Source organism: Hypanus sabinus, chromosome 8, assembly GCF_030144855.1.
Source record: "Hypanus sabinus isolate sHypSab1 chromosome 8, sHypSab1.hap1, whole genome shotgun sequence".
NCBI classification, from domain to species: Eukaryota; Metazoa; Chordata; class Chondrichthyes; order Myliobatiformes; family Dasyatidae; genus Hypanus; species Hypanus sabinus.
In genome coordinates this window covers 136,474,277-136,501,351 of record NC_082713.1, presented here as the reverse complement: position 1 = coordinate 136,501,351, position 27,075 = coordinate 136,474,277, and the positions used below count along the sequence as shown (strand labels likewise).

General features: G+C 41.9%; 2 protein-coding genes across 7 annotated transcripts in view; one reads left to right on the top strand and one right to left on the bottom strand.

Annotated features, from left to right (window-relative positions):
• The window catches only part of ptprz1a (protein tyrosine phosphatase receptor type Z1a), a 258,925-nt gene extending 247,067 nt beyond the window's left edge, over positions 1-11,858 (top strand). For all 4 annotated transcript variants that reach the window (XM_059977946.1, XM_059977944.1, XM_059977945.1 and 1 more), the window contains 3 exons: positions 4,249-4,391; positions 4,777-4,912; positions 10,797-11,858. In XM_059977946.1, coding sequence (XP_059833929.1) covers positions 4,249-4,391; positions 4,777-4,912; positions 10,797-10,943 — 426 coding nt within the window. In that variant the 3' untranslated portion in view covers positions 10,944-11,858. The remainder of the gene's footprint in view (positions 1-4,248; positions 4,392-4,776; positions 4,913-10,796) is intronic.
• A 10,675-nt stretch (positions 11,859-22,533) lies between these two features.
• aass (aminoadipate-semialdehyde synthase) overlaps positions 22,534-27,075 on the bottom strand; it is a 90,428-nt gene continuing 85,886 nt past the window's right edge. For all 3 annotated transcript variants that reach the window (XM_059977942.1, XM_059977940.1, XM_059977943.1), the window contains 3 exons: positions 26,557-26,645; positions 24,392-24,568; positions 22,534-23,012 (listed from right to left, as the gene is read on the bottom strand). In XM_059977942.1, the coding sequence (XP_059833925.1) occupies positions 22,897-23,012; positions 24,392-24,568; positions 26,557-26,645 (382 nt within the window). In that variant the 3' untranslated portion in view covers positions 22,534-22,896. The remainder of the gene's footprint in view (positions 23,013-24,391; positions 24,569-26,556; positions 26,646-27,075) is intronic.

Below are 27,075 nucleotides of genomic sequence, written 5' to 3'. Positions count from 1 at the left end.
TCTAAGAATACTTTCCATTAATTTACCCACCACTGACATCAAACTTACAGGCCGATAATTGCTAGATTTACTCTTGGAACCCTTATTTAACAATGGAACCACATGAGCAATACTCCAATCCTCCAGCACCATGCGCTTTTCTTTTTTTTATTATAATTTTTTTATTATTATATTTTCAAATAGTTACAGAAGGAAAAAAAATTATCAACCCTTCCCCCCTCCGCTTAATGCCTCCCCCCTAACATATCCCTGTTGGAAGAGAAAAAACCCATCCCCTTTTCTAATGACATTTGAAATATTTCTGTCAGTCCCTGCTATTTCTACACCAACTTCCCTCAAGGTCCTATCTTGTCAGGACCCGGAGATTTATCCACTTTTATATTCCTTAAAAGCACCAGCATTTCCTTCTCTTTAATCATCATACTTTCCATAACTCCCCTACTTGTTTCCCTTATCTTAAACAATTCAATATCCTTCTCCTTAGTGAATACTGAAGAAAAGAAGTTGTTCAAAATCTCCCCCATCTCTTTCGGCTCCACACATAGCTGTCCACTCTGATTCTCTAAGGGACCAATTTTATCCCTCACTATCCTTTTGCTATTAATATAACTGTAGAAACCCTTTGGATTTATTTTCACCTTACTTGCCGAAGCAACCTCATATCTTCTTTTAGCTTTCCTAATTTCTTTCTTAAGGTTCTTTTTACATTCTTTATATTCCTCGAGCACCTCATTTACTCCATGCTGCGTATATTTATTGTCGATCTCTCTTTTTCCAAACCAAGTTTCCAATATCCCTTGAAGTCCATGGCTCTCTCAAACTTTTAACCTTTCCTTTCAACCTAACAGGAACATGAAGAATCTGTACCCTCAAAATTTCACCTTTAAATGACCTCCATTTCTCTATTACATCCGTCCCATAAAACAAATGATCCCAATCCACACCTTCTAAATCCTTTCACATCTCCTCAAAGTTAGCCTTTCTCCAATCAAAAATCTCAACCCTGGGTCCAGTCCTATCTTTCTCCATAATTTATATTGAAATTAATGGCACTAGACCCGAAGTGCTCCCCAACACATACCTCCATCACCTGACCTATCTCATTCCCTAACAGGAGATTCAACACTGCCCCTTCTCTAGTTGATACCTCTATATATTGCTGCAAAAAACTATCCTGCACACATTTTGCAAACTCCAAACTATTCAGCCCTTTCACAGAATGGGCTTCCCAGTCTATGTGTGGAAAATTGAGATCTCCCACAATCACAACCTTGTGCTTACTACAAATATCTGTTATCTTTTACAAATTTGCTCCTCCAATTCTTGCTCCCCATTAGGTGGTCTATAAAACACCCCTGTAAGTGTTACTACACCTTTCCCATTCCTCAATTCCACCCAGATAGTCTCCCTAGACAAGCACTCTAATCTATCCTGCCAGAGCTGCGCCAGGTGGGCCGAGCTGCAGCTCCTAAGGGACCGTGTTAGGGAACTGGAGCTGCAGCTCGATGACCTTCGTCTGATCAGGGAGAGTGAGGAGATGGTAGAGAGGAGTTACAGGCAGGTGGTCACACCAGGGCCATGGGAGGCAGACAGGTGGGTCACGATTAGGAGAGGGAAGCGGAAGAGTCAGGTACTAGAGAGTACCCCAGTTGCTGTACCCCTTCACAATAAGTACTCCTGTTTGAGTACTGTTGGGGGAACAGCCTACCTGGGGGAGCAACGGTGGCCATGCCTCTGGCACAGAGTCCGGCACTGTAGCTCAGAAGTGTAGGGAAGGGAAGAGGAAGGCAGTAGTAATAGTGGACTCATTAGTTAGGGGGTCAGATAGGCGATTCTGTGAACGCAGTCAGGAGACCCGGATGGTAGTTTGCCTCCCTGGTGCCAGGGTCCGGGATGTTTCTGATCGCGTTCAAGATATCCTGAAGAGGGAGGATGAGGACACAGATGGTACAAATAGGTACCAATGATGTAGGCAGGAAAAAGGAAGAGGTCCTGAAAGGAGAATATAGGGAGTTAGGAAGGGAGTTAAGAAGAAGGACCACAATGGAAGGACAGTAATCTTGGGATTACTGCCTGTGCCATGCGACAGTGAGAGTAGGAATGGAATGAGGTGGAGGATAAATGCGTGGCTGAGGGATTGGAGCAGGGGGCAGGGAATCAAATTTTTGGATCATTGGGACCTCTTTTGGGGCAGGTGTGACCTGTACAAAAAGCAATTTAATCTTAGGGGGACCAATATCCTGGTGGGGAGATTTGCGAAGGCTGCTGGGGAGACTTTAAGCTAGAATGGTTGGGGGGTGGGAATCAAATTGAAGAGACTAGGAGGTTAGTTCACAAATAGAGAAAGCTCATAGACAGAGTGTGAGGGAGGATAGGCAGGTGACAGAGAAGGGGAGCGATCAGACCAAAGATGTAGGGGAGAAGGAAGAAAAAGATAATAAAGTTGTTTGCACTGTTAGGGATAAACAGAGAGTAAGAGGTGTAGAGTTTCTTAAATACATCTATTTTAATGCTAGGAGCATTGTAAGAAAGGTGGATGAGCTTAGAGCATGGATTGATACCTGGAAATATGATGTTGTAGCTATTAGTGAAACATGGTGCAGGACGGGGTGTGATTGGCAACTAAATATTCTTGGATTTCATTGCTTCAGGTGTGATAGAATCGGAGGGGCAAGAGGGGGTGGTGTTGCATTGCTTGCCAGAGAAAATATTACAACGATGCTTTGGCAGGATAGATTAGAGGGCTCGTCTTGGGAGACTATTTGGGTGGAATTGAGGAATGGGAAAGATTACCAGACATGTTGGCTTATTACATTAAAATTTCACAATCCAAAAATTAGACCTTGGGCTTTGTTGAGTTTGGGAAGTAGAAAATCAACGGTGTGGAACATCTGTCAATAGATCAACTTTAATGGTAATGCACTTTGGTACAATAAATAAAGGCATGGAGTATTTTCTGAACAGGAAACAAATTCAGAAATTGGAGGTCAACAAAAATTGGGAATCCTATTTCACAATTTCCTAAAGGTTAATTTACAGGCTGAGTCAGTAGTGAGGAAGGCAAATATAATGTTAGCATTCATTTCAAGAAGACTAGAATATAAAGGCAAGAATATAATGCTTGAGTCTTTATGAGGTATAATTGATCAGACTGCATTTGGAGTATTGTGAACCATTTTGAGCCCCATATCTAAGAAAGGATGTGCTGGCATTGGAGAGGGTCCAGAGGAGGTTTTACGAGAATAATCCTAGGAATGAAACGGTTAGCATATGAGGAGAATTTGATGGTTCTGGGCCTAAACTCACTGGAGTTTAGATTAATGCAGTGGGTATCTCGTTGAAACATACCAAACACTGAAAGGCCTAGATCTAGTGGACATGGTGAGAATGTTTCCAATAGTAGGAGAGTCTAGGACCAAATGGCTCAGCCGCAGAATAGAAGAACAACCCTTCAGAACAGAGATGCCAAGAAATTTCTTTAGCCAGCGGCAGGTAAATTTGTGGAATTCATTGCCACAGACATCTGTGGAGGACAAATAATTGGGTATATTTAAAGTAGAGGTTGATAGGTTCTTGATTGGTAAGGGTGTCATTTGAGAATAGCATTGAGAGGGAAATTAGCCATGATCAAATCACCCAATTCTGCTCCAATGTCTCATGACCTTCTTGTAGCTCAGCAATAAATATATTGATTGATGGTCTTGAGAAACGCCTTGACAATCTAACTATGTAAACATGCTATGTAGGTGTAGAAAATGGAATGTGCATGAGGTCACTCACTAAAATTTACTGGAAGAGCATTTTCTTAAAGAATGCCCAGAATGCTAAAGAATTATTCTCCATTTTTTTCCTTGAATGTTTTGAAGGTGACATTTACAATGAATCAGAATAGTTCATCAGTTTTTCAGAAGATTCCCAGGCATGTTGGCTTATTACATTAAAATTTCACAACCAAAAATTAGCCCTTGGGCTTTGTTGCGTTTGGGAAGTAGACAATCAATGGTGTGGAATCAAGACGTACAAAAAAGCTGGATGAACTCAGCAGGTCGGGCAGCATCCGTTGAAAGGAGCAGTCAATGTTTCGGGTCGAGACCCTTCATCATCCTTCAAAGAAGTGGAATATCTGTCAATAGATCAACTTTAAGATTGTGCCAAAAACTCTGTCATACAAGTAGTACACTTTTCATCAGACAATAATAGCTGTAGTATTTGCAATGCTTATTTATTTTTCAATTCCCTCTGCCGCAGGATGACTATGTACTTGAAGTAAGACACTACCAGTCTCCAAGGTGGCCAAATCCAGATGGTCCAATAAGCAAAACCTTTGAGCTCCTCAATTTGATACGGGATGCTGCTGCTACTAGAGATGGGCCAATAATTGTTCATGATGAGTAAGATCCCCTTTCTTATTTTAAACCACTTGCACAAGGTGCATTTCTTTACAAAAGGATTTTCATAGCAATGGAAAATGAAAAACAAGACTATATGCTTGGCTTCCTGGAAATACTTGAATAGATTCTGCTAAAGAAAAAGGGTTAAAATACCTTTACCTTCTCAACCCAACTGTAGTAATATTTTTCTAATTATACAATATGATTAAACTTGTATCACACTTACCTGGACTTCTTTGTTGAGCTGAGGGAAGGACAAACAGGTTGCATTGCATTTTATGAACATTAACTTTGCCTCGATTGCAGTTGCACTGCAGAAAGTAGTAATGAGTTTTGTGTAGATACTAAAAAGAATTTAAAACATCTATTTTTATCAATTCTACAGGCATGGGGGTATTACAGCTGGCACCTTTTGTGCTTTGACAAAACTGATGGATCAGCTGGAGAGTGAAAACTCAGTGGATGTTTATCAAGTGGCTAAAATGATCAATTTAATGAGGCCTGGCATATTCACCGATATCGTAAGTCACTAACCACACAATATTGTTCATATCAAAACCCATTTAATTCAGAAGGAGACTGATACTAGGCAAAAATGAATGCAGTCTGATATTTTCTTTATGGACCAGGCAGAGGACATTTGACTTGTTGCCAGTGTTTAGAAGTTTACAACATTTTCTGGTCCCTAAAGCTTAGGGTGTAAAGTAGCTGGGATTAGAGAGCAGGATAAATCCTCCAGCACTGAATTCTGCAGCAATCACCTTTGTAAAGCAGAAACTACGATGGGAAAGAAGGGCTGGTACTTTCTGAGCTGGAGGGCGTAGTGTACGAAAGTTGCTTTCTGGAATTCGTGGAAAATATTAATGGAGTGCCACAGGCAATTTAGAGAAAAATACACCAAGAAACAGTAACACGAGAAAATCTGCAGAGGCTAGAAATCTGAGCAACACATACAAAATGCTAGAGGATCTCAGCAGGCCAGGCAGCATCCATGGTAAAAGTACAGTCGACATTTCGGGCCGAAACCCTTTGGCAGGACTGGAAACATTAGACGAGAAACATTAAAATACTTTTGGTAAGTGTTCAACAAGGATGGCAGAGTGGTACAATATAGTTTGTGCTGCTGCTGCCATCTCTCAGCTGCAGGCATACTGGCTCAATCCTGACCTTAAGTGCTGTGACTACACCTGCAAAAGGTGTATCCAGCTGCAGCTCCTGGCAAACCGTGTTAGGGAACTGGATGAACTTCGGATCATTTGGGAGGCAGAGGCAGAAATAGACAGGAGTTTCAGGGAGATAGTCACCCCTAGGAGTCAGGAGACAGGTAGTTGAGTGACTGTCAGGAGAGGGAAGGGGAATAGACAGGAAGAGCAGAGCACCCCTGTGGCCGTTCCCATCAACAATAAGTATACCGTTTTGGATACTGTTGGTGGGGACGACCTACCAGGGACAAATTGCAGTGGTTGCGTCTCTGGCACCGAGACTGGACCCTCAGCTCAGAAGGGGAGGAGGGAAAAAGAGAACAGTAGTGATAGGGGATTGGATTGTTAGGGGGACAGATAGGAGGTTCTGTGGAAGAGATCGAGAATCCCAGATGGTCTGTTGCCTCCCTGGTGCCAGGGTCCGCGATAACTCGGATTGAGTTCTCAGTATTCTCAAGAGGGAGGGTGAGCAGCCAGATGTCGTGGTCCATGTAGGGACCAATGACGTGGGTAGGAAGAGTGAGGAGGTCCTGAAAGGTGAGTTTAGGGAGCTAGGTGCCAAGTTAAAGGACAGGACCTCCAGGATAGCAATCTCAGGATTGCTAACAGTGCCACGTGCAGGTGGGTTTAGAAATAGTAAGATAGTGCAGATCAACACGTGGCTGAAGACATGGTGCAGGAGGGAGGGCTTCAGATTTACAGATAATTGGGCTGTTTTTCAGGGAAGGTGGGACCTGTTCTGGTGGGACAGTTTACATCTGAACTGGAGGGGGACAAATATTCTTGCAGGTAGGTTTGCTAGAGAGGCTCCAGTGGATTTAAACTAGATACAAGGGGGGAGGTGAACCAGAGTGTAGGAACAGATGTATGGGAGAAGGAAGAAAAAGATAGAAAAGTTAGAGATAAACAAAGAGAAAGAGGTGGAGAATTTCTTAAATGCATTTATTTTAATGCTAGGAGCATTGTAAGAAAGGTGGATGAGCTTACAGCATGGATTGATACCTGGAAATATGATGTGGTAGCTATTAATGAAACATGGTTGCAGGAGGGGTGTAATTGGCAACTAAATATTCCTGGATTTCGGTGCTTCAGGTGTGATAGAATCGGAGGGACAAGAGGGAGAGCTGTTGCATTGCTTGTCAGAGAAAATATTACAGCGGTTCTCTGACAGGATAGATTAGAGGGCTCCTCTAGGGAGACTATTGGGGTGGAATTGAGGAATGGGAAAGGGTACTTATAGGGTGTATTATAGACCATCTAAAGGGGAGCGAAAATTGAAGGAGCAAATTTGCAAGGAGATAGCAGATATTTGTAGTAAGCACAGGGTTGTGATTGTGGGAGATTTTAATTTTCCACACATAGACTGGGAAGCCCATTCTGTAAAAGGGATGGATGGTTTGGAGTTTGTAAAATGTGTGCAAGGATAGTCTTTTGCAGCAATACATCGAGATACCAACTAGAGAAGGGGCAGTGTTGGATCTTCTGTTAGGGAATGAAATAGATCAGATGACGGAGGTATGTGTTGGGGAGCACTTCGGGTCCAGTGATCACAATGCCATTAGTTTCAACGTTAACTATGGAGAAGGATAAGACTGGACCCAGTGTTGAGATTTTTGATTGGAGAAAGGCTAACTTTGAGGAGATGTGAAAAGATTTAGAAGGAGTGGTTTGGGACAATTTGTTTTATGGGAAGGATGTAATAGAGAAATGGAGGTCATTTAAAGGTGAAATTTTGAGGCTACAGAATCTTTATGTTCCTGTTAGATTGAAAGGGAAGGTTAAAAGTTTGAGAGAGCCATTGATTTCAAGGGATATTGGAAACTTGGTTTGGAAAAAGATAGATATCTACAATAACTATAGGCAGCATGGAGTAAATGAGGTGCTCGAGAAATATAAAGAATGTAAGAAGAATCTTAAGAAAGAAATCAGAAAAGCTAAAAGAAGATATGAGGTTGCTTCGGCAAGTAAGGTGAAAATAAATCTGAAGGGTTTCTACAGTTATATTAATAGCAAAAGGATAGTGAGGGATAAAATTGGTCCCTTAGAGAATCAGAGTGGACAGCTATGTGTGGAGCCGAAAAAGATGGGGGAGATTTTGAACAATTTCTTTTCTTCGGTATTCACTAAGGAGAAGGATATTGAATTGTTTAAGATAAGGGAAACAAGTAGGGGAGTTATGGTAAGTATGATGATTAAAGAGGAGGAAATACTGGTGCTTTTAAGGAATATAAAAGTGGATAAATCTCCGGGTCCTGACAGGATATTCCCTAGGACCTTGAGGGAAGTTAGTGTAGAAATAGCAGGGGCTCTGACAGAAATATTTCAAATGTCATTAGAAATGGGGATAGTGCCGGAGGATTGGCGTATTGCTCATGTGGTTCCATTGTTTAAAAAGGGTTCTAAGAGTAAACCTAGCAATTATAGGCCTGTCAGTTTGACATCAGTTGTGGGTAAATTAATGTAAATGTTCTTAGAGATGGTATATATAATTATCTGGAGAGACAGGGTCTGATTAGGAACAGTCAGCATGGATTTTTGCATGGAAGGTCATGTTTGACAAATCCTATTGAATTTTTTGAAGAGGTTGCAAGGAAAGTTGATGAGGGTAAAGCAGTGGATGTTGTCCATATGGACTTCAGTAAGGCCTTTGACAAGGTTCCGCACAGGTTAGTTAGGAATGTTCAATTGTTAGGTATTAATATTGAAGTAGTAAAATGGATAAGTGTGAGGTGCTACATTTTGGTAGGAATAATCCAAATAGGGCATACGTGGTAATTGGTAGGGCATTGAAGAATGCAGTAGAACAGAGTGATCCAGGAATAATGGTGCATAGTTCCCTGAAGGTGGAATCTCATCTGGCTAGGGTGGTGAAGGTATGCTGGCCTTTATAAAACAGAGCATTGAGTATAGGAGTTGGGGTGTAATGTTAAAATTGTACAAGGCATTGGTAAGGCTGAATTTGGAGTATTGTGTACAGTTCTGGTCACCAAATTATAGGAAAGATGTCAACAAAATAGAGTAGAGAGGAGATTTACTAGAATGGTACCTGGGTTTCAGCACCTAAGTTACAGGGAAAGGTTGAAAAAGTTAGGTCTTTATTCTTTGGAGTGTAGAAGGTTGAGGGGGGACTTGATAGAGGTATTTAAAATAATGAGGGGGGGATAGATCAAGTTGACGTGGATAGGCTTTTTCCATTGAGAGTAGGGGAGTTTCAAACAAGAGGACATGAGTTGAGAGTTGGGGGGCAAAAGTTTAAGGGTAACATGAGGGGGAATTTCTTTATTCAGCGAGTGGTAGCTGTGTGGAACGAGCTTCCAGTAGGGGTGGTAGAGGCAGATTCGGTATTGTCATTTAAAGTAAAATTGGATAGGTATATGGACAGGTAAGTAATGGAGGGTTATGGGCTGAGTGTGGTACCTGTAATTGTTATAAGGAAGAGGGAATGAGTCAAATAGGATTTTTCTGCTGGAGGCCATCATGCATGCGGTAGGATAATTGATCTTCTGTATACTACAAAATAGTAACAATAACCAGACATAGGTGGGCTATTTTTACTATTACCTACGAGGGCATACTGGTGTTTGCTTTAATGCATCATCAACAATTTGGGGTAAGTTTGGGGGTGAACGGATGGAGAAGGGCAGATCTTTTATTTATTTATTTATTTATTTATTGAAGCTCATCATCAAATAAACATTTCAATAAGATGTATTTCAGACATTGTACATATATATCATATAATCATATATATCACAAAATCTCCATAAAGTATTTATCTGAGGTATACACTTACAGAAAAGAGTGGAAAGAAAAAACAGAAAGGAAAGAACTATGTACAAGTAGGGAGTGATTTTTTTTTACAACATACTGATTTGTGAGAATAAAATCAGGCCTATGAGGCATTATGTAGTTAAACCATTTTACCCAGTTTGAATCAAACTGTTCCGGCTTTAGATTAATAGATGCTGTTATCTTCTCCATTTTTTAAACGTCCATTGTAATTTCCATCCATCTATTTAAAGTTGGGCTCTCCTGTGATAACCATTTCCTAGTAAGAGTCTATTTACCAACCACCAACACTATATTCATTAAATATTTATCTCTTTTCAACCATTCTTGAGGTATATATCCAAAATATATGATCTTTCTCTTTAAGGGTATTTCACATTTAAAGATGTCTTGTAGGGCATTGTGTATCCCCCTCCAATAGTTTTTGATAACAGGGCAGTCCCAAAAAATATGATAATGATTTTCATTTTGATTTCCACAATTTCTCCAGCAAACAGGGAGGTTACTATCATAATGGGATTTTTGAGAGGGTGTAATAGAATATATTAAAGTTTTTCCATCCAAACTCCCTCAATTTCTGTGAACTGGTACACTTCCAATGATACCTCCAGATTGTTGTCCATTCTTCCTCAGATATAATTATCCCTCCTTCCTTCTCCCATTTTGTTTGAATGTATGAAGTCGAATGTGTTTTAAGATTTGACAACCCCTTATACATGCTTGAAATGATTCTACTACCATTATCTGAATTATATGCTTTTCTAAAGAGCTCTATCAAGCATGTTCTTGCCTTGGTTACATTTTTTAACCTCTTATTAACATATTGTCGCATCTGTAAATACCAATTAAAAATCTTGCTTTTCTAATAAGCGTTCCTCTTTAAGCATTTCAAAACTGAACTGTGTTCCTTCTTTCATTATGTTGCAAAGAACTGTTATTCCTTTAGCTGTCCAGTCCTTAAATCTAACATCCAATTTATTTGGTGTAAAATCCGAGTCATATGCACACCATTTAAGAATTGCAATATCTCCCTCCAGATTATATTCTTTTATAGTAGTTTTCCATATTTTAAGAGTCAAATTCACCCATGGGTTATCAATAGTATTTATGTATCTTTGCAGGTTGTTATCAGCCAAAATTGCTTGTATGGGGATGGGAAGTACCCGCTCCTCAATGTTTTTCCATTGAGTGTCATATGATGGGTTGCATCAGCATATCACAGCTCTCAACTGTGCTGCAAACTAATAATCTCTAAGAGAAGGTAGGCCCCATCCCCAAGGAGGGCAGGTTTTAATGCCAATTTGGAGAAATAAGGGAAAAGACTTTACATTGTTGCTTTTTGTTTATCTATTGAATGTTGCAGAATTTACTTTTGAGTGTCACAAAAAGAATGGGATCTTTTATCTCCTTACAGGACCAGTTCCAATTTTTATACAAAGCTATACTCAGCCTGGTCAACTCAAGGGAAGACAAAAACACTGCAGCTATACTGGAAACCAATGGCCTTGCTCTGTCTGCTGAAGATTACAATGGGGCAGAAAGCATGGAGTCTCTGGTGTAATAGTGAAGTGGATGTTTTTACCAACACAGAATCCTGTTTAAGATCTTGTTAGCTATACAGGTATCCACTGTGGAGTGCTAATATCCATTTTAGGTCATCATTGGATGGTGACCCATGGATGACATCATATAAAAAAAATTCTTAGCCGAAATTGTGCAGTATGTGAATTGCGTCATTCTGGCCTGACTGGTGTTCACTGTAGTTGCATATTCAGCATGTTCAGTGTCCTGTTTCATGGTATGCTTCCAGTTTGTACCGGAGTTAGAAAAGGGGCAGGGGGTGGGAGGGAGGGTGACATTCATTCATGAAGAGGCTTTGATAGTGACCACACCATCAATGGTTCCCAAACTGCAACTGCCCAAGTCCTACCTTCTTCCTATTTTCCATGATATCAACAACTTCACAAGGCCATCACTCAGCAGCGCCCAATAAGACAAGATAGATAATGCACCGAAAGAAGAAGGGTTAGTGCTGATTAAGTCTGGAAATATGGACATCGCTTTATTAAAGAAAGAAAATTAATCTTCTAATACATAGTGTAAATAGTAGAACAATGAACCATTCTATGGACCAAATTTCTATTTATAATTCTAGATTTTTATATTTTACTACAGAGTCTTTTCTAGTCTTTTTTTGATGTTCTGATTATATTGTTGTTGTAGCTGGCATTTTATTAATGTTTAAAATATGTCTAATTCAGCTGTGGTTCTAAATCTCATGTCAGGTGTTTATTAATGACCTATGTGATGTAATTTTTACAAATAACAGCATGCAATTTTAACACTATTTGTGCAACAGGAACAGTAGCTTTTAAAGACTTCACAGAGGAAAGACCCAGATGATGTGTGATTTTGTTGCAACTGATGTTTTTACATTTGTGGCTACTGTGGCAGAATTAAAATACAAGGTTTATCAGCTGGTTATCAGTGGCTGTCATTATTGGGACTGTGCCAGTAACACATTATGAGGAGCACATCTGTCAGCAATCAGGAGTTTAAGAACAAAATGTTCATATTTGCAGAGATATCACAGCATCCTTCCCATCCTGAAATAACTGTCTAATGTTAGTGCTACATTCAATTTTACTGAATCGCCTGTAAAAGAGAATTTGGAGATCAGGTACATACTTTGGAAGAAGGCATGATCCATGTCTCAGATGAAAATTTTTCTGAAGCACAGATGTAACCCATCACTGTACATCAGAATGAGCTACCAAAAACATTCATTGAACAAACACCAGGTCATACTGTTGATGTATTCTTACTGGGGGATCGAAAGTGTATCACTATATATGACAAGTAACACAGAGATTTAAATTAGAAACACATTTATTTTAATAGAGAACTATGTTGAATATTTGTATGAAAGCAGATTGGTGACAAATAATAGACATTTGAACAATTAATCAAAAATGACATTGAGAAATAATTTTAGGGACATTTAAGCCATTTTTCTGCTGTAATAATTTTAAGTACATAGTGAAACTGTCCCATTATTGGAGAACAAGTTACTACGAAGTATGCAGGTAAGAGGATATAATTGTGGTATTGGAATGGTTAATAATCAATGTACCTGGTCTCAGTTGTAGGCTTGTTGAAAGATAGAAACTACAAGGACTCAAACCGTAACTTTTCATACTACAATGAAACTGGAGAGACTTCTAATTGAGATTTAGGGAAGTATAAGCTAATAAATAATCAATATGGATTTTAAGTGACACTGTATAGAAAGAGTCATTGAAGATAGAACCTTTGATGATATATATATTTTCTTACAAAAGCTGGACAAGAAAATATCACATAGACATTGTCATGGTTTTTCGTGCCTCACAAATGACTAGGAGACGCAGAAGATTCTTCAAGAAAGGTTAAACTTTAATTTGCAAATCAAAGCTGAGACAGTCATTGAACTAGTTGCTGATTGCCCACCGATCCTTTGGACACAGCATTTTTATAGCAATCTCCTGGTCCGGCTACATTAGCATATGTAATCGATCTATAGTTGCGTATGTATTACACGTACTACACGTACATCATGTCCCTATTGTTCCTATCAATTGGCTTAATCATGTTCTAATCTACATCTCTTAGCTACCTCTCATTAACATACCATTGTCTTCTACATTTTTAAGACTTCAGTCTCCTACCAAATTGGGTACAAATAATAAACTCAGAACTGAGCAATGTTCTAATCTACATTTCTTTAGCTCTTTATCTACCTCTTATTAACACACCATTGTCTTCTACATTCCTAAGATTTCATTCTACTAAATAGAGTACATGCATAGCAAATAACTGACTTCACAGTTAAAATTTATACTTTTATACTCCAATAACGTCAGCAAAATTACAATTTAAAGGATTAAAAAGCTAGTGGTCAAGAAGGTACACAATTGCTGAAGTGACAGTAGAGATAAAGGCAACACTTGCAACCAACTGGGCTGACTATTCAGACAACTGCCCTCTAAACAGATCTTCATAACAAAATGTAATTGAAAACATTTTTCCAAGCTCTATCAATGTAATAAACAATAAAGGACCTCAGTGCTCCTGGTGTTGATTTCACAGTGTTGATTAGATCATTTAAGTAAAATACCATTCCTTGACCAATCAGCAGGACTGTGACTCTGATGCACACAGTATGTGGTCCACTTTCAGGGCTCCACAGGGGTCCTAAAGTTAGTTGAGTATGATTGAATCATTCAGTAGCTCACTCTTCTAACAGAAAAAGGTACAAGACCTTTTCAAAAGAGCATGGGAGATCACAAAATCATTTGCCAACAGATGGAAGAGTGCTTCCGTGTTCTTAACATGACTCAAAGTTGATTCTCAAGTGGACCCTAGAACTAGGTTGGGCTACAAGTCAGGCACATTCTGCATAGAAAATTTATAGAGTTAAATAAACGGCAAGATTTTCAGGGTCTTCCCCCCCCCCCCCATAGGAATAGGTTGTCAATGGCTTAAATTCACAGATATTGAAATGGCCATCCATGATACAGCTGGGGAAGCACTATATGTGCTCTAGGCAAAGGATGAATTATTGCTCATAGCAACTTCTGGTTTTCCACATTAAACTGCGTAACTCCAAATGTCTGGGTGATATTAGAGTGGCAATAATTTTGGCATTGAGAGAAATGATTAAATTAAAGACGGTACTTAAGGAGTCCATTTAGAATGTGCTGACACAGAAAGAGTGTGCAAAGCAACTTGCAGGGCAACGTATAAACCAATTTGCAAAATGAGGATGAAACAATAGCTTGCTGATTAAAGAAGCGATACGGGTAACGGGAAGACATGCTTAACGGTTGAACAATAACGGTCAAAATGCACTGAGGCTGATAAGTGGGCCAAAGGGTAATCACATTTGTAATTTTGTAATGAGATTAAGGAAGAATGTCTGCACCTCACATGGGTGCAACTCACAAAGTCGTAAACAAGTAGGGTATAAAAAACTGTGCAAAGTGTAATTCGGCACTCAATCTAGCAGGAGCTGGTTGGGTCCGACTCTGCAGACTCGAAAAATAAAGTTTACCGTTCTGCAAATTGCTGAGACTCAGTGTGTTTCTGACAACTTGGGGGCTCGTCCGGGATCCACACTCCGGCCGCGGTGGACACGAGGAAGGACATCGGAGACGGTGCACCCCGCCGAGTTTGGCGGTCCCTGACTCCTTGCTCGTCGCTCCGGCGCAGCTTGAGCGAGTGATATCCGGACAGCGCAGAGCGGTAAACGGGGAGAAGGGGACAGTACCTGGTACTGGAAGTCCCCAGGACGCACCGGGTAAGTGCCTACTATTATAGTAGAAGGGTGCGGGAATAAGTAAGGACGGAGAAGACCGGGATAGCTACCCGGGGGTCCTCCTGATAAAAGTCCTTGGGACGCACCGGGTAAAGTGCCTACTGTTGCAGTAGAAGGGTGCGGGATTAAGTAAGAGCGGAATAAGATGGGAGGGGGTGGCTCTAAAAAGAAAGAGGAAACGGAAAGACCGGGACCATACCCGGGGGTTCCTCCTGATAGCCCCCTCGGTAGAATGTTTGAGAATTGGGGATGTGGAAGACTAAAAGGGAAACAAAAGAAAAAAAATGATACAGTACTGTTTAATTTGGTCGAAACAGCCGATAGAAAAACCTGTGGTCTGGTGGCCGTGGCTTGGGTCTGAGGAGGATTGGGTACAACAAGCCTTAAACATTTACGTTAATTCAAAACCAAATGTAAAACCGGAAGAAATTGCTTATGCTTTTTGTTGGGCTCCCTGGCCAGGAGTAACAACAAAGAGTTTTAAATTGGGCATTAAAGGGGAGCGGAAGTGGGACCCACTCGATCATTTACCCCCTCCCTATGTCCAGCCTTCTGCGCCCCTTGCGGGAGCAGAGGGAGGACGTGAAGAAAGTGAAAAAACAGAAGAAATAGACCCGGAGAGGGAAGAGAGGGATGTTAGGGAAAAAGCAAAGGCAAGGATCGAAACAAGGAGTGTGACAGGAGCAGATAAGAAAAAGAAGGACGAATCAAAAAGGGAAGAGGTATCGATGTATCCCCTTCGAGAGGTTCCAATGGGAGGAACACGAGGAGGGACAGGATTTGTAAACGTCCCTCTGACAAGTACCGAAGTACGAGGATTTAAGAAAGATATGAAAACTTTATTAGAAGATCCAATGGGACTGGCAGAACAGTTGGATCAATTCTTGGGAACTAATGTTTACACTTGGGAAGAAATGCATGCGATTATGGGAACGCTATTTTCTGCACAAGAGAGGCAAATGATACGACAAGCTGCAATATCAATTTGGGGAATGGAACAGCCGAATGAGTTACCGGGGGACCGGAAATTTCCAGTAAACGACCCACAGTGGGACAAACAAGCAGAAGAGGGAAGACGCAATATGCGACAGTGGCGAGAGTACATCATTAAGGGAATAAGGGAGGCTGTGCCAAAAGGTCACAACTTTGCCAAGGCGTTTGGAAACCACCAAGGGAAAGATGAGAGCCCAACCGACTTCCTCGATAGGGTGCGGAAAAATGTGCAACAGTACGCGGGGGTGGATCCTAATTCGGCAGTAGGGGAACAATTCATACGAATTGAATTTGTATCAAAAGCATGGCAAGACATCCGGAAGAAGCTTGAGAAACAGGAAGATTGGAACGAAAAACCACTAAGTGAATTACTTAGACAGGCCCAAAAGGTCTATGTCCAGAGAGATGAGGAAAATCAGAAAAAGGCAGCGAAAGTAATGGTTCAAACCATCCGCCAAGTAAACTCAGAGAACAAAGAGAAAAGGGAAGCAAGGCCAGAGAGAAGCGGCTGTACTGAGGGAAGGAGGATGAGGAGGGCGGCACAATGTTTTTACTGCAATGAGGAAGGCCACTTTAAGAGGGAGTGCCCAAGATATCGAAAAGAAGTCCGAGCTTATGCCCTCATGGAAGAAGAATAGGGGTGTCAGGGGTCCCAACCCTTGGGGACGAGATACAAACAGGAACCCCTGGTAAATTTAAAATTAGGTCCTCAAGGGTCAGAAGTAACCTTCATGGTCGACTCAGGAGCTGAAAGAACTAGTATAATCCAAGCCCCTCCGGGAACCAAGATTGGGACCAAAACCATTGGGGTTTCCGGAATAGAAGGAAAAACTATGCAGGTCCCAATAATAGAAGATGTACAGATAAAATGCGACGACCGGGAAGGTATCCAGGATGTGTTATTACTTCCGTCAGCCGGATTCAACTTATTGGGAAGAGATTTGCAGGCACTGCTAGGGATCGGGACGGTGCCATATCAAGGTGAAATTCAGGTGAAACTGTTCGTAATGACTGAAAAGGATGATCAGGAAATAAAGGCCAGTGTCTGGTATCAAGAAGGTAATCGGGGCGGCCTGGACATCACCCCACTGAAAATCACCCTGTTGCCAAACAGCCGCCCGGTGAGAAGACGGCAATATCCCATTGCCATGGAAGGGAGGAGGGGATTACAACCTGTAATTGAGACATTAGTATCAGATGGACTCCTGGAAGAATGTATGTCACCCTTTAATACCCCCATCCTACCGGTCTGAAAGCCCGACGGCACGTATCGAATGGTTCAAGATCTGAGAGGCTTAAATGCGGTAGTCCAAACACGATACCCGGTAGTGCCTAACCCCTATACATTAATGAGCAAAATACCTCCTGAACATGAATGGTTCAGTGTGATAGATCTAAAAGATGCCTTTTGGAGTTGCCCGTTGGAGGAAGGTAGCCGAGATATGTTCGCATTTGAATGGGAAAATCCCTTCACTGGGCGGAAGAAGCAACTCCGGTGGACCGTCTTGCCCCAAGGGTTCACGGAGTCCCCAAACCTATTCGAACAGGTACTGGAGCAAGTATTGGCTGGATTCCATTGTACCGAAAAGAACCAACTATTACAGTATGTCGATGACCTACTACTATCGGGACCAGCAGAGGAGGTAGTGCGAGACGATACTATAAGACTCCTGAATTACCTAGGAGAAAAAGGATTGCGGGTGTCCAAGAAGAAACTGCAATTTGTCGAGAAGGAAATAACATATCTCGGACACAGAGTCAGTAAAGGGCACCGCCAAATAACCCCAGAAAGAATAGCGGGAATAACTAAAATACCGCTTCCCAGGACAAAGAAGGAAATAAGACAATTTCTGGGCTTAGTGGGCTATTGCCGGATTTGGATAGAGAATTATACCTCCCTGGTGAAGTTTATGTACGACAAATTGGCAAAGGAAGACCGGGGAATAATCAGCTGGACCGAAGAAGAACAGAAGTTCAGGAAAATAAAAGGGCAACTAATTCAGGCCCCGGTATTAACACTGCCAGCACTGGAAAAGCCCTTTCAGCTGTATGCAACAAACAATGAAGGAACTGCGTTAGGAGTACTAACCCAAGAAAAAGGAGGAAAGCGGCAACCTGTGGCCTTTTTATCAAAAATGTTAGACCCGGTATCCCGGGGATGGCCGACGTGCATACAAGCCGTAGCGGCAGCAGCCGTACTAATAGAAGAAGCACGGAAATTAACCTTTGGGGGAAGAATGACGGTGTATACCCCGCACTCCGTTAGCACCCTCTTAGCCCAAAAAGCTCAGCGGTGGTTGACGGACTCTCGCATACTGAAATACGAAACCATTCTGATGGTCGGGGATGATTTAAGCTTTGAAAAGAACAATAGTTGTAACCCGGCACAGTTCTTATACGGGGAATCAACAGGGGAGAAAACCGAGCATAACTGCGTGGAGCTAACAGACCTTCAGACAAAAAGTAGGGAAGATCTACAAGAAGTTCCCCTAATTGAAGGCGAGGAACTATATATCGACGGCTCCTCCAGATGCATCAATGGGGTACGACACAGTGGATATGCTATTATAAACGGGAGGACTAGGGAGACAGTGGAGTCCGGCCGGCTCCCGGGTAATTGGTCAGCCCAGTCTTGTGAACTATATGCCTTGCAGAGGGGACTGCAACTGTTAAGAAACAAAATAGGCACTATATACACCGATTCTAAGTATGCCTATGGAGTGGTACACACCTTCGGAAAGATTTGGAAAGAACGGGGGTTGATAACAGCCAGGGGAAGGGAATTAGCTCACGAACAAATGACAAGCATGACTCTGGAAGCCCTAACATTACCTCAAGAAATTGCAGTGGTTCACGTTCCAGGACATCAACGAGGAACAGCCCCGGAAGCAATAGGAAACCGGCTCGCAGATGAAGAAGCCAAACGGGCAGCAATGGAAAAAACGGTCCGACTTCTAACCCTGATACCAATAAGGGAAGGGCTTAACAAACTACCAGTCTTCACCCAAGTAGAAATAGATGCTATGAGCCAGCTGGGAGCCCGACAAACATCAGAAGGCGAGTGGAAGACCCCCGACGGATGGCAAGTACTGAATAAGGAAGTAACTCGTCATATACTGCAACAACTACACCAACAAAGCCATTGGGGAGTGCAAGCTATGTGCGACACTATCCTAAGGGACTATGTTTGTAAAGGGATATTCACACTAGCTCAACAGGAGGTGTGGGGCTGTTACACCTGCCAAAAGGTAAACAAGAAAATGATGCGTGCCACCCATAAGGGGGGACAAACACTAGCCGACTGACCGTTCCATCGGATCCAAATAGACTTTACGGAACTACCACAAGTTCAGAGATGGAAGTACCTGTTAGTAATTGTGGATCACTTCACTCGGTGGGTGGAAGCATTCCCAACCACTAAAGCGGACGCCCCTACAGTGGCACGGATCCTATTAGAAAATATAGTCCCGAGATATGGAATAATGGGGTCTATTGATTCAGATAGGGGAACACACTTTGCCTCAAAAACACACCAGCTAATCTGTGACGCCTTAGGAATCCAGTGGAAGCTGCACACCCCCTGGCACCCTCAGAGCTCAGGAAGAGTTGAGAGGATGAACAGTACTTTGAAGATGCAATTGACAAAACTAATGATGGAAACCAAGCTACCCTGGACCAAGTGTCTACCCCTGGCCCTACTAAGAATCCGCACGGCTCCTCGAAAAGATATAGGAGTATCCCCTTATGAAATGTTGTTTGGCCTTCCATATTGGAACAAGGTGGAGGGCTATCCTTCCCTGCAAGGGGGAGATGTCTTTGTAAGGGACTATTTACAGGCACTGTCTCGTTCTTTTGCAGAATTGCGCAGGAAGGGGTTACTCGCACAAACCCCACCTCTGGACTTCGCACTCCACCGAACTCAGCCCGGTGACTGGGTCCTGATTAAGACTTGGAAGCCAGAGAAGTTACAGCCGCAGTGGGAAGGCCCATTCCAGGTGCTACTGACCACCGAAGCCGCAGTAAGGACAAAAGAAAAAGGGTGGACCCACGCCGCGAGAATCAAGGGACCCGTAAAGCCCGAAGAAGGTGCAGAATGGACTTGCGTCCAGGGAGAAGACCCGATGGTGCTAAAGCTCAAAAGACGGACAGAATGAACTTTGGGACTGTAATGTATATACCGCTTGGCATTAGATTATTTGCTTGCGGCTGAAGGAGGAGTATGTGGAAAGTTTAATCTAACCAACTGCTGCTTAAAGATAGATGACAACGGAAAGGTGGTTCAAAAAATATCAGATAAAATAAGGAAACTGGCCCACGTGCCGGTACAGACCTGGAAGCCGCTGGGGTATTGGGACTGGCTGGACGGATGGTTGAAAGGAGGCTGGTGGCGAACCGCTTTAGGGGTTATAGGAGGGGGATTGATGGTCCTCCTTCTGCTACCATGTCTGATCCCCTGCTTGCGGGAGCTAGTAGCTCGGGTGGCAAGACAAGTCATGCAACCAGGGGCCCCAGCTGATCCTGTTCAGGTACTCCTACAAAGGGAAATAGAGCTAGAGGAAGAAGCCTATGTAAACCCGTGGCAAAAGCCCAACTGATAGCACATTCTAAAAAGAAAAAGGGTGGATTGAGAGAAATGATTAAATTAAAGACGGTACTTAAGGAGTCCATTTAGAATGTGCTGACACAGAAAGAGCGTGCAAAGCAACTTGCAGGGCAACGTATAAACCAATTTGCAAAATGAGGATGAAACAATAGCTTGCTGATTAAAGAAGCGATACGGGTAACGGGAAGACATGCTTAACGGTTGAACAATAACGGTCAAAATGCGCTGAGGCTGGTAAGTGGGCCAAAGGGTAATCACATTTGTAATTTTGTAATGAGATTAAGGAAGAATGTCTGCACCTCACATGGGTGCAACTCACAAAGTCGTAAACAAGTAGGGTATAAAAAACTGTGCAAAGTGTAATTCGGCACTCAATCTAGCAGGAGCTGGTTGGGTCCGACTCTGCAGACTCGAAAAATAAAGTTTACCGTTCTGCAAATTGCTGAGACTCAGTGTGTTTCTGACAGGCAATGAAAACCAAAAACTGGCCAACAACTTAATAAGACCAGCAATAATCAATTGAATCTAAAAACTGGACCAACCATACAAAAGTTAATAATAGTCAATCATTTCCCAGTATAACTATTGCCATCACTAAATTGAACTGAAGGTCTACTTGCTATTCCTTTCAGCATGTCTGACATTTTTCTGGAATTGGATGTACGTTTACTCATTGTTCATTCAACAACCACTTCTGTCCTTACCAGGGAAAGTTGGCTGATTTTGGGAACACAGTGATAATCTATAACTTCTGTAATAGTTTAAAAGGATACACTGTGATGTTGGGAGATGTGACTGCAGCTTCAGACTGTGCTTAAATTAACCTGGAGGTACCTCAGTGATGCTGCTGCTGGCAACACTAGTTTGCACAGGTCATTCTGAGCGGGTTGGACAGGAGACAAAAGCTCAGCTCACAGCAAACAGAGACACAAAAAAAAAGCCTTACCTGAATCGTCCAGATGAATGATGTATTCACAGGCTCAACTCTTGCATGGCTGTATGCACTGAGGTCCAGGACTTCAGCCACACTCTTGTGCCTGTACTTCTCTCTCCCTGCAGGGGCAAATATCAGGCTGCCTGTCAACTTCTCCTCTGCAGCCTTTCAAGTGGCAACAGAAAAGCCTGTAATGTCCCGATATTCTGCTTGCCACAGCACCACTTGAGCACCCTGGTCACAGATAGAGTCACAGACTTCAATGGGAACTAGAAGAACGTTGGGCACTGGGGTTTACCTGGGATCAACCTATCACCCCCCCACCCCCAACAATATGGACTCACTCCTCGCTGTGAAAGGTTTCCTCTTTTCAAGGTTGTGGATCCACATGAATGCCAAGCTTCTGGGGAACATAACACCTTAAACATCAGTGAGAGCAAAATGCTGGACTTTTGCAGCCAGTGCTACCCAAAGGGAGAGATCCTGTCAACAGAGCCAATCTCTTGTCTCACTTGTTCACAGTCCACTAACAGTAGCTGAGCACCAATCCAGTGAGAGCCACACAAAACGCTTGTGGAAAATACGACTTGGCTTCTGGAAATATACTAGTGGCCGTCTCATTCTGGATTCTTGCAGTACACATCTAGTGGTTGCAGAGAATTCAGTGCGTACAGTACACATGACCAAGACAACCACTAGGTTGTAAAAAGAGCAGTAAGGGAACTCAGCACTGGACATCCCAGATGAACAGTTTGAAACGCAGTGTGGACAGGAGGATGAGGAAAGCTTCCTGAGTGAAGACTCAGCATCTCGTTGGAGAGGAGAGGTGCAATGATTGCATGGGTTTCCTAATAAGAAACACACACAAAACACTGGAGGAACTCAGCAAGACAGGCAGCAGCTATGGAGCAAAATAAACAGTCAAGACTCTTTATTATTCTCCCCACATGACCATCATCTACCTTCCTATCAATTGGTCAACTAACCTAACAAGCCACGTTTACTTTGGGTTGTGAGAAGAATCCAGAGCATAGTCACAGGCCCACACAGACAGCATTAGCAGTCAGGGGTGAACCTGGGTCATTACAGCTTTGAACTAGTGGAGGAGGTGGAGAAAACCCTTACAGAAACTCTCAATTACTGATGATTTGGCACAGGAAAATCTTAAGGAACTGGTGAAAGCACAAACAGATATAATTGTGTGACCGTACAATTAGCGGCTCTATGACCATGGCCATAAAAACACACAAAACAGCTTTTCCAAATGAATTGTAATTTACAGTGAAACTGCAGTTTAATGTAGAATATGTTCACAGAGCTCCAAAAGCAGATTGGCAATAATACAATTTTTGCTAAGTCATCTCAGATTACCACCAACTAAATAACTGAAGTTTACAATCTTCATCAATGATTAAAGTTCATCAATAATTATCAGATTCTTTAACTAAATTATCAACTAGCATTATGAACCTGTAGAAAACACCTGCAAATTAATGGCCTCAACCAGAAAGATCAGCAGCACTTATTTCAGAGCAGTTACCTAGAATTTACAGTTTTAAAACATCAAGTGTTTCTGATGAATAAAATTAGTGGCTAAACAATATTATATCCTAGTTGTAAAATTCTTTTCATGAAAAGGTGGTACTTGAAGTGGTTACAATTCCCTCAGTTTTGATACGATCTAGGATTGGTTGATAGATATCTTTGGTCATTGGACCAAACACTCCTTTGGCAGCAATTTCACCTGTAAACAAGATACAGAGAAACCAAACAATATTGTGACATCACAAAGAGCAAGCTTCCCATGTGTATTACTTTTGGTTGTGCAGTAAGTGGTGAGAAAATCAAAGAAAGACCACATCAATGGACAATACAGACTAAACATACTGGCATCTCACTTCTAGTTTACCTCAGTCTCCAACAGTCCTACTAGTCTCATAAACAGCCAAATGACCACTGCTGTTAGTTCTTAAATGGAACAAATAATTATATAATTACAGCACAGAAACAGGGCATTGAACTCTTCTTCACTTACACACACACACAAATTCCTAAATGGATTTATGATCTATGATAGTTCTATGTTTTTAAAGTCAATTTACAGTACAATTCCCACCAGTGAAAGTATTTTCTCTACAATTACCCAGTGCTCCCTTCAGAATCTCATTCATTGCTCAACAGTTTAGGGGAAAAGGTTTTTCCTGACAGCTACAAACAATTGCCTCTTACTTTTGGTTATGATGAAAAATTGTCCAGTTTCCTACAACAGACGTATCCAGGATTGAAATATAGACTCATCTTCTGAATCATGTGACTGACAGCACATCATTAGTTATTGTATCTTCATTATTGCAGAACAGTCTTTACGTGCAAATAATTTATTTTTAAATTGAATGGGCCGGATCAATGGCAGCTATGAAAATAAAAAATTCTAAAATCCTTCTTAACTAACAAATGAGTACAGTAATCATGATTCTGATAATAATAAAGAGTTAAATACAAGGTCACATAAGAAGAAATAAGACAGGCAACTAGTGTTAAAACAGATCAAGAGCAAACAATACTAGTCTGTATTAACCCAAATTGGCAGGCATCTCAATTTGACTGCTGGTAAAAGATAACACCACCATCAGTTTCACACCCTTTTAGCACAGCACTGAACAGAAATCGAAATAGTCTCAAATTCTGGAATGGGATTTGAGTCCACAAAAGGGAGATAGATAAGAAAGGGAGAGTCAGAAGTGAGGTCACAAACATGAGAAAATCTCCAGATGCTGGAAATCCAAGCAACACACACAAAGTGCTGGAGGAACTGAGCAAGCCAGGCAGCATCTATGGCAAAGAGTACAGTTAACTATACCCTTTTTCCATAGAAGCTGCCTGGCCTTCTGAGTTCCTCCAGCATTTTGAGTGTGTTGCTCGGTGATGATGTGTTCACTATTCCAAGATCTTAACTGTCTTGACTTCACTGACTACTTCTGCTAATTTTCAAAAGGATCCTATATCCAACCCATCTTATTCAGCATTACTATAGATGCAAAAGTATGCAGAATTCCTTTTAATCTCAGGAAACATCCACAACAGCATCACAAAATAAGGTTCATGAAATGAGGGAACACTTACCATCTAAGATCATCTCTGCAGCAATTGCACATGGATATCCAACACATTTGGCCATTGCTGAAAAGCCATCAACATCACCATAGACTACTAGACTATCGTGTTTGGTTTCCAGTTGGCCTGAGGGGTGTCTAATGCCAACTTCATTTCGCAAGACAACCAGGTCTCTTTCATCAGGAGCTGAAACAATCACAGCTTGAATCAAAACTTGGAAGTGGAAGAGACAGCTGAAGCTAGAACCTGGAGGAACTCGGCAAGTTGGGGAGTTGGGGAAGAACGTCAATGCTTCAGAGCTGGTGCAGCTTTTAACCCAAAACAATTCTTCCCCCACCCCACTCCTACAGATGTTGCCTGACCCAAACTTCTTCATCTGATTGTTTTGAATCAAAACTCATCTTCTATATGTCATTAAAGACATAGGGCTAGCACTCACCTCAACTCACCGTCAGTTTCTGCATGCTGCAACAATCTGGAGCTAAATACGCTCGAGATTGTGGAGATGACAGTGGGCTTCAGGAGGAGCCCCCCAATACTCCCCCCACTCACTATACTCAGCAGTACTGTGTCTGCTGTGCAGACCTTCAGATTTCTGGGTGTCACAATCTCCCAGGACCTGAAGTGGACACCCAACACGGACACTGTTATCAAAAAGGCTCAGCAGAGGTTGTATTTCCTACGTCAACTCAGGAAGTACAACCTGCCTCAGGAGCTGCAGATACAATTCTATTCAGGAATAATCCAGTCTGTTCTCTGTTCGTCCATCACTGTCTGGTTTGGATCAGCTACCAAACAAGACAAGAATAGACTCCAAAGAACTGTCAGGACTGTGGAAAGGATTATTGGTGTGAAGCTGCCCTCAATCCAGGACTTATATGCATCTAGAGTCAGGAAGCGAGCAAGCAGCATTATCGTAGACCCATCAAACCCTGGACATCACCTGTTCCAACTCCTTCCTTCTGGTAGGCGCTTTAGATCACTGTATGCCAGGACAAATAGGTACAAGAACAGTTTCTTTCCTAATGCCATCAGTCTTATGAACACTTGAATTTTAGTCTATTATAAATCAAGTCCACTTGTACATTCAATGAGGTGGATCTCATTGTATATAGCTTATGATTATTTGCTCTATTGTTTTTGTTTGCTTTTAATTCTGTACAGAGAGAGCTCAGGGAAACCGGCATCAAATTCCCTGTATGTGTCCTCATACTTGGCGATAATAAAGGATTCTGATTCCGATTCTGATTCTAAAAATAAGTGCAGCAGTCTCTGATGGACAGAGTAATCTTGCACAATGGTAGACCTCCTCTTAAGTGGCATCTTGGCCACAGATTTACTGTCTTTCACTGCTAAGTATTTTCAGCTCAGAAAGAGGTCAAAGATCAGATTACACTGCCCATAGTCACCTTACTCCTGGTCTTTGCTTACATTTTTAGTTTCTTTTTAATTTCTAATTGAATTACATTTTAATTTCTTGTAAAAATTGTGCACGTCTGCATATAATAGATGTTTAATTTAAGCTTTTCTTGAGAACGCTGCTTTGCACGATGCTGTGCCTGTGATGCAGCTGCAAACATTTTTTCCATTGCACCTGTGCATACTTGTATATGTGACGATAAACGCAACTTTGACATTGAAGTGTCACGAATTCCAGTGGAATGACATGATCAGCGGCTGGGTCCACTCCGCATAAAATTCCCTGACAGCCCTGGGTGACAAGTAAAGCTCACTCACAGCTGTCAGGATTCTTTACCTAGTGAATTGTTGCCATGAATTTTGTGGATAGCATGCATAGCAGCCACAGAGTGTGAGTAGCGAACATTTCGGTTGGTGGGGGGTTGCAGCCAGATATCTGCTTTAAACAGACTGGTCTAAAAGTGGAACTGAATCAGTCCCAAGGCACAAGAGAGACTGCAATACACAAAATGCCAGAGAATTGCAGTCCCTCCATTGATGCTGCCTGACCTGCTCAGTTCCTCCAGCACTCTGCTGCTACTGATCACCTTCAGCTGTTTACATCAGTAACTTGGCCTGTTCGTAAATTAACAAGACAGAGCTCAACTCCCATAGTACCTTCGTAGGTCTAGCCATCATTTTCTTTTTCAAAATCACATTTAACATTAAAGCCCAAGTAAGAATTGTTTCATGAGAAAGTGCAGTACTGCTCTTACCATAGGAAAGCTTGGGCTCAATGTAGCTTGCAAAAGACTCCACAAGACTCTGTCCTTTCAATACTGGAGCGTCTTCGAGAAGCCCGAGCCTACGTCAGAGCAAATAAACATCACTCAGAATATTTGAAGCCGGCAGAGACATAATTAGTTGAGTCCGATGCAAGGGCGAGAGCACGAGAGATCAGGATAGCTAATGCTGTCATATGGTTCAACATGGTGGTAGGATTGTGAACAGAATATGGTGGAAAGTGTGGAGAAACAATGGACCTGCACAGCACTGGAAGTAGATCAGTATTGTTCTCTGTCAAACCATACATAAAAGTATAAGCATTCTTTAAACAATGTCCTATTGAGGAACTTTTATCAGAAACTTAAGATGGTTATATTGTTTCATCTTAGTCACCTGTTCAAATCTGATAAGCAAATTGTTTTTCCAAACAAACCCAAATATGGCAAACATTCAGTCTCAAAAATGCTCACTTTTATACAGACCAGGTCTTAGCCAGGAGGTCAAATATA